Source organism: Miscanthus floridulus, chromosome 1, assembly GCF_019320115.1.
Source record: "Miscanthus floridulus cultivar M001 chromosome 1, ASM1932011v1, whole genome shotgun sequence".
Classification (NCBI taxonomy): domain Eukaryota; kingdom Viridiplantae; phylum Streptophyta; class Magnoliopsida; order Poales; family Poaceae; genus Miscanthus; species Miscanthus floridulus.
In genome coordinates this window covers 48,279,356-48,287,333 of record NC_089580.1, presented here as the reverse complement: position 1 = coordinate 48,287,333, position 7,978 = coordinate 48,279,356, and the positions used below count along the sequence as shown (strand labels likewise).

The 7,978-nt window shown below is 44.7% G+C and overlaps 1 protein-coding gene across 1 annotated transcript; it reads right to left on the bottom strand.

The window, feature by feature from the left end:
* Positions 1–5,118: 5,118 nt before the first annotated feature.
* LOC136482946 (uncharacterized) lies at positions 5,119–7,643 on the bottom strand. Its single transcript, XM_066480094.1, has 4 exons — positions 7,405–7,643; positions 6,622–6,714; positions 5,975–6,288; positions 5,119–5,424 (listed from the first exon to the last, which is right to left on the bottom strand). Coding segments are annotated over exons 1-4 (525 nt in total). The 5' UTR covers positions 7,522–7,643; the 3' UTR covers positions 5,119–5,423.
* Positions 7,644–7,978: the final 335 nt, after the last annotated feature.

Sequence of the window (7,978 nt, the reverse complement as noted above, 5' to 3'; positions counted from 1 at the left end):
CATCGTTGGTAGTGGCATTGCACATGGTAAGCGGCCTCAGGCCTCAGCAAGGTGCCACAACGTGAGTGTGCCTGCTAGCCTCCAGGTGATTCCACATTAAGCTTGATTAGCCCATTAGTAGTATTGATTAGCGTCTGCTACCCATTGTGGCTCCTGAAATTGTCACTATTAGTAGTATTTTCCATTAGTATTTCCAGCTTCTCAGATTTTGAGTCATGTAAAAGTGCTAGTAGTAGGAATGCAAGTTGTTGTACTTGTAGTAGTGGTAGTACTATCTCAGTAGTCTCATGTTTATAGTAGTTGTGATTAATTGAATAGTAATGGAATTAAAAGAAACAGATCTTACGGTAGTAAGACCAATGCTACTAGTTATGAAATGTCGGCAGTAGGGTTGCCATCCACTCATAATAGTACTGAGCATAGCACTAATATTAGTAGCAGTATAACTACTGCTATTGGTAGTTTTACTTTTGGTAGTAATACTCTTGCATATAGTGCTATGATGAGAAAATATTACTACCTGTATCCCTTTTTTAATACTGTTATGGATGCACAACGACAATAGCACTTACAATATTGCTAAAGAAAAGAACATGTTGCTTCGATCACTACTACATCTAACACTACTACTAGTTATATATGAAATGTAGACAGTAGGATTGCCATGCACTCATAATATGGCCATGTTCGCTTGTCTTATCAGCCGTACTTTTTCAGCGAGGTAACAGTGTTTTTCTCTCACAACAAATCTGCGAACAGTGCTATGCATACTAGTAATACAAGTTATATATTTTTTTAGTTCACTGGTAGGTGCACTACAAGTTATATATATATTTAGTTCATTGGTAGCTGCACTAATAGTAGGATGCCCCGTTGTATGGATGCTATGTGCTGTATGGGCATCACTATTTTTCGTTGCTCATTAGTAGTAGTTGTGAGAAACCACCAATCAAGTGTACTAGTTCATAGTAGTCTTAACACTAGTTATAGCAATGAAAATATCAATATCATCAGAGTCGGGGTGGTACAGAGATATCCATTATTTGGAAATGTCGATGACTGTTTGCTAGTTTTACTAATATCTCTGTTATTTTCACCATGCAGACCCAGAACATGGTACCGATGATGAATTTGAAGAAGTCACCAGCCCTTTCCTATCGCCAGCGGACTCAGCTTAGAGTTGTGCTTAAAAAGCAGCAACCTCTCAGTATCTAGCGATGTTTATTCACAACCTCTCAGCTTAGAGTTTTTTTACATGCAGTTCAGGACCTTTTTAGTGCAGGAACTTGGTGCTAGCTGGCTAGAAGAGAACTTGGTGCTAGTTGATGTTTATTTGGCTGGAAACTTGTTTAGTTGGCTGGATCATTTTGTATTCATGTTTTTGTTGTGCTTTTGTATGGGCTGGAAAATTAATTATGGCTGGAACGTAATTACAATATAATTATGCAATTGGTTATGGTTTATATTCTGTGATTACTTTTTTAATTGGGCTGGTCTACAATATGGCTGGAATTGTAATGTTGGGTTATAATGAAAAAGGCCAATTTGTAGTTGGGCCAAAAAAAATATTTGGGCCAATTGGGCTGATTGTAATTGAAAATAAAAAAGAAAAAAGCCCATGCTATATGGGCCAAATATGAATTGCCACGTCATTCGCCATGTCATTTGCCACATCACCAACCTCGTCATATGCCACATCACATGTGATATGTCATCATACACGTGGCATTGTTCTGTTCAATTTGTTATGACGAGTTTAGTCTCGTCATCGCATCAATGACAGGAGGACTATCGTCACTTTATCAATGACAATGTCCTCTGTTAGTCACAGAAGCTGGTTAGTGACCCACCTTCTGTGATGACAGCCACTTCATCACTGCAGGCAGGCGGTGACAGAAAACATGCTGTTATCGTCATAATCTAATTGTCACAGAAGCCCAGAATTCTGGTAGTGCTAACTATGGCCATGGTCCAAACGGGTCCTTAACTTTCTGTTTATCTATTCGACCACTTACTGTCATACTCAAAGCAATGTGCAGTCATCTATATATAGTCATCACTACTGCATATGAAACACAAAGTATCCCTCCGCGCTGCACTGAAACCGATCAGAACAGATAGGGAAATGGGTTTACACTACTTGACTACACATCAGCCACAATAAGTTTGCTATCACGAGTGGTAGCTTACAATTTTCGTTCCTATAATTTCACCTCACGAGTAGTAGCTTACAATCTCCGTTCCTGTAATTTGGTCGCTCGCTCATAACCTAGCTGCCCTAGGGGCAAGTTTGAGTCCGGGTACTGATCCACAGGCAGTATTCCACCTATAGATGGCCAATGGGCTGGCCCGGCCCGGCACGGCACTGGCCCGTGAAAGCACGGCCTGATAGGGGTTGGGCCGGCACGGCACGCTGGGCCTCCCGGGCCGGGCCGAGCTGGGCTTCGTGCCTGGCCGACGGCCCAGGCACGGTCTGTTGGGCTGTTTTTCGTGCCGGGCTGGCCCGGTAAGCACGACCTGTCAGGGAGGCCGGGCCAGCCCAACGCCCGCTTTAGCAGGTGATGACGGCGTCGAGGTCGAGGGGGCCACTGGCCGCGTCGGCGGCATCAGAGAGAGGATCCGCCACGGATGAGGAGATCCGCGCCGTCCCGCGCTGGATCCGCGCCGCCTCTGCCCGAAGACGTCCGTGCCGGAGGAGAGCCGCCCTGCGCCGGGGAAGAGGGGAGAGGGAAGCACGAGCTGCGAGGTGAGGATTTAGGGTTCGGGCATGGGGGCTTGAGGCCAGCCACCGCGCGGGGGCCTTGGGGGTGGAGGGCGGCTGCCGGCGTGCTCGAGGCCGGCGCGTGCGCCGGGGCCACGTGGGGAGGAGAGGAGGAGGTGGCGGCCGGGGTTGGGAGGCGGCCACGTGGGGAGGCGAGGATAGGTTCAGGCGTGGGGAGGGGAGGGGGCTACGCGGGCCGGCTGGGGCTCTTAGCAGGCCGGCTGGCCGGGCCGCCGGCTCTGTAGCAGGCAGGGCCATGTCGGCCCACGTGCCTGGGGTAAGGCCCGGGCCCGCTAGCCGCCGGGCCAGGCCGTGCTTGGGCCGGGCCGCCGGGCTCGGGCTGCATGGCCAACTATAATTCCACCTTGTCTTGAAGTACTGATGGCCAAAGATTTGGCGTCAATTATTGAGTAATGGAGATCACTTCCATGTTAAAAAAAGCATCGGTAAGAACACTACTTGAAGCTAAATAAAAAACTTATGTATGCCACCTTTTGTGTTTGAATAAACTGATCTTCTACTGGTTCCTTTTTCTCAATGCCAGACAAATGCCTTGGCAACATTGCAAATTTTACAACACCTAAATTATTAGTAGAAAAACATATGACTATGAGCATCAAGAAGCTGGGCCAATTTCTTACTACTTATTGTCTATTATATTATCTATATACTCTACACTTCACAGATTCACACTTGATAGTTGGAGGATGGATGTCACAAGAAAATCATAGCCCTAACCTTCCTTAACCTCCCGTTGGAGTGTAAGTGCTGGAGCCTTATGTTTACAGAGACCTGGAGACGATGCTATAGATTGGATTTAGACCCCGGACTCTACTGGGATTTGGTGATTGGAGTGGAGGGGGATTGCAAGGGTAGGCATGGCGCACGCACTCACGCGTCGCTAGTCGGTGCCTCTTGCCGCGCGCAGTGCGCCAGTGCCACATTCACTAGTCCATCGCTCTCTCCATAGCGCGGTGCGTGTACACGGTGGTCTTGGCGAAGACTTAAACGCGTGATCGTATAGAGCCTGGGAGAGACGGACGCGCGGTTTGCCGTTTGCACGCAGACACGAGACAAATGACTGACGGACGTCCAGGCTGGAGACAGCTTGCTTTCCATTGTTGGGCTCTCAGGGGATGAACACCGGAGCCTGACCGGCTGCACCTCTCCCCAGGGCCGACCCTCTGTTGAAGCCGAAAGTCACACAAGACATGTGCTTTCAACCCCAACGTGGGAGTATCTAGGCTTCCTGATGCCTCACAGGCACATACTAATTTCTTCATAGCCGAGAAGAAGCATAGGAAAAATACTACTAGTCACCAAAGGATGTTTCTGTGGTATGTAAGTGTGGATGTTTCTGTTACCAACAACAATGGCAAGTTTGGATGCTTCTGTGTTGTAGCATTTCTGTCTTTTGATATAGAGAGATATATAGCACCAATGGATGAAAGGTAGCTTGGCCTTCTGTCAACAATAAACAAGAGTTATTTGACAATTTACCAACGCACATGCTCATCACTGAGGTAGACATTACTTCAGCTGCAGTGCCAGTGCAAGGGTGGAAAGGATAAGGTTGCCGAACTTGATAAATTTTAATGGCACATGCCCTTTCTATCGCTGGTCACATTTTCTGCAATATACATATTACTATTATGTTAAAGCTTTAACTAACCAAATCAAACAAAATTGTAAAGCTTACTCAGATTAAAAACTGATGTGCACAAACATACACCACCTACTTATGTGTGGATTTGGCAAAAAAAAAAAAAAAAAAACTAGCGCTTCTTCTCAAACTAGTAGCTGCGTGATTCATGAGTGCGGTATTTGTTGCAATTAATTTGAGCTGTGCAGTATATTCTAGGAAAGCATCATACAAAATCAATCAGGCCCATTCAAAAATTACACTTCCATTGAAAAGTTTGGCAAACTATGGCCATGGTCCAAACGGGCCCTTAACATTCTGTGATCTATTCCACCACTTACTGCCATACTCACAGAAATGTGCAATCATCTATATGTAGTCATCATGAGTTCCTCTACTGCATACGAAACACAAAGTGTCCCTCCGCTGCACTGAAACCGATCAGAAGCACAAACAGATAGGGAAATGGGTTTACACTGCTTGACTACACATCAGCCACAATAAGTTTGCAATCATTCTGCAATTTCTGGGTGGAATGAACCACCTCTTGATTCTCCATTGTGCAAAGAGTCCATTTTACTACTCCACTCCTGTGAATGCATTCATAAATTCACTTCTCGTCCTACTATTCAGACACTGGTATGGTGGTTTCTTTTATCATTTAATCTCACGGAATGCCAAACCAATTAGCCATGGAAATTAGCTATCAACTTGCATAGCCAAACTTAATGAGTAAAGAGAAAATCGATCCGTTAGATTCTAAAAGAAAATGTTACCAAGTTTCGGATAGATGACCAAACACAATTCTACTAAGTTTAAAGTGCACACTGTCAAACAGCAGATTTTTTTTTTCTCTCAAACACAAACAGCAGCAATATGTGTTCTGCTGCCAATCTGCAACCAATTAGCACTACATTTGTCTCATCCTGCCTTACTCCCAGCTAAATACACCATATATGTACATGATATAAGTTGATCCTTGAAGGCCACCATCTTGCACATTTGATCTCAGTCCTAATCTCTGAGGTTCACAAGACAAACATACAGTTGATATGAGCAATTAGAACAGGAAAACAAGGTTCTGATTTTGATAAGATATGAGGTGGCCCTAATATGGATTGAGATTAACAGAGGTAAAGGAGCAATTGTAAAGTCTTCCCTCACTAAATTTACAACCACTAGCAACCCAGTTACTGCTATCATGACATTTTACAGCCTTCAGATTTGATTTCGATGAACTATTTGTGGAGCTTCGGCTGTGACACCCCTAGGGTGTATGATCAAACATGAGTTGTACCAACCTAAAGACATTGATGCAAAACCAGAAAAGGTATATACAACTAACCAACTTCACTTCTTTTATGCAGGGTTTGGACCTTTCCATTCAAATGAAGCTCCAAAGCTCAACTGTTGTTCTTACAGAAATAAAGATAATATGGATCATCATGTTGAGTGGATATGCTAGTGTCGGTTACAAACTTGTTACAGTAAAAGAAATACAGACTAGTCACAACAATTATGTCAACAATACCAAATTAAATAAAGAAGCATGGGTGAGTCAGAATCATTACCAGTTAGGGTGCACATCCCATCTACTTGGTCGCTTCCTCTTAGAAGGCAACGTTTCCACAGAAAGCATTTCTCCATCCTCTGGTTCACTCTCAGTCCCGGACTCTTCACTAATCCATCCATAGCACGGAGGTCTTGCACGAGGAGGTCTGGCTGGAGCAAGTGGCAGTACACATTCCAGGGGAGGTGAACTGTTGGGAGAAGCTTGCAGTTCAAGGGCTGACCAAGATTCATCCAGTGCCTCACCATGCACTCGTGCGACTTCCATACCATTTTGTGGTGGTGGTGCCTCTTCTGCAGCCGCTGCTTCTTGTTTCTGCATAACAAAAGCCAATCCATTTGAAATCTGACGGGATGGCAAAATAAATCCCAAAAAGTAATTTGCTCAAAACTAGCAGCTTTTCGTGACAATTTCTTGATGAATAGCATAAATTGTGATCTATGGATCAATATTCCAAAGGAATGTATGCGGCACATATATGTATTTATGGATCAATGCTACAACTCTACATTCTGGAATAAGAAGCTATGCACAACTAAGATGTAAAATTCAGGCAAACAGAACTCAACCACGCCATACAAATCAAGATTCAACTATTCAAGAATAGTGATGACAAAGTGCCACAGACAAGGAAGAAAGGGAGTTCACCTGATCCTCCTGCGCCTGTTCTTCCAGGAGTTTGTCAAGCACGACACGGTATGATCCCTCCTCCAGGAACACCCACCCATCTCTCCCATACAGCTGTATCATTGAGTATCATTGGCAAACCAGTTAGTATTCCTTATTCCTCAGTCAACATTTGTTGCATTTGTCAGAAAAGAAAAGAAATTCCTCAATCAAATACTGAGCCATCTCTCTTTCAAAATTTGAACAATCAATGGATCAGCTCTTTAATCGAAAAAAAAAAGTGTCAGGTTAGCTACATTCCTCACCCCAAAAATAAAGGGGAAAAGGTAAAATTATGACACCACCGAGAGTGCACCCACCTCTCTCTCCCACAGGACGAAATCAAGGTGGTTCCTTTGCTAGGAACATCCTGTAGCACGCCGGTCTAAATTTTAGATGCACAGCACTGCGATGTTCTCCACTGAGCTAGATGATCAAGCGCTGCATCGAGAAACCCCCAAAATAATCTAGCCGTGTCCCGTGGTTTCTTGAAGCAGGGAAAGGCGCTACCTTTTCTACTCCACCAGCACAAGAATTTCAACCGCGTCCATACACAACGAAATAGCAAGAATCTATACGTATATAGCAATCTTGGGAGGGAAAAAGGCAGAATTTTCTTTTCCGTCTGAGGTGCAGAGCAAGTCTGAACTCTGAAGAGGAGGAACATGGACAAAAGAACACTCTACAAGTACCCTAGTACCCTACGTACCCTACTCGGCGGCAAGATTCCAAGAAAGATTTCTGAGGAAGGGGAGCTACAGCTACCTGCAGGAGGTTGTTGATGATCTTGCGGATTTGGGGCTTGACGAAGCCGTACTGGGCGAGGTGGTCAATGGCGGCGTCGATCCGCCGTTCTCCTCTCTTGGGCCTCGGCCGCCCCATCGCCTCGGCCGCTGCGGTCCCCTCCTGATGGCGGAGAGAGTGAATCTTGAATGCTCCACGCTCTGATTGAACGACAGTCGGAGGAATCTCGGAGACGGATAGGGACAGCACGAGAAGGGAGCACGTATAGATTCATTCATTCAAATATCAAAATCTCAACCACAAGCAGTGGTGGAGCCAGAATTTATACTCAGGGGAGGCTGACCGTCAGAAATTATACTTAAGGGGATTGATTCGGTCTTTTTCATTGCGATAATTTTATTATCTAGTTTTATTTTGTATGATTATATTATCTAGAAGATATTAATAGGTATATATGACAAGAATTTTATATAATCTCCCTCTTAATATAAATAAAAAATATTAAGTCATACTACTAATTTTTGTTGTTGTGAAACATTGGGGGGGCCATGGCCCCTGTCAGCCCCCCTTGGCTCCGCCAGTGCTCACAAGTCAA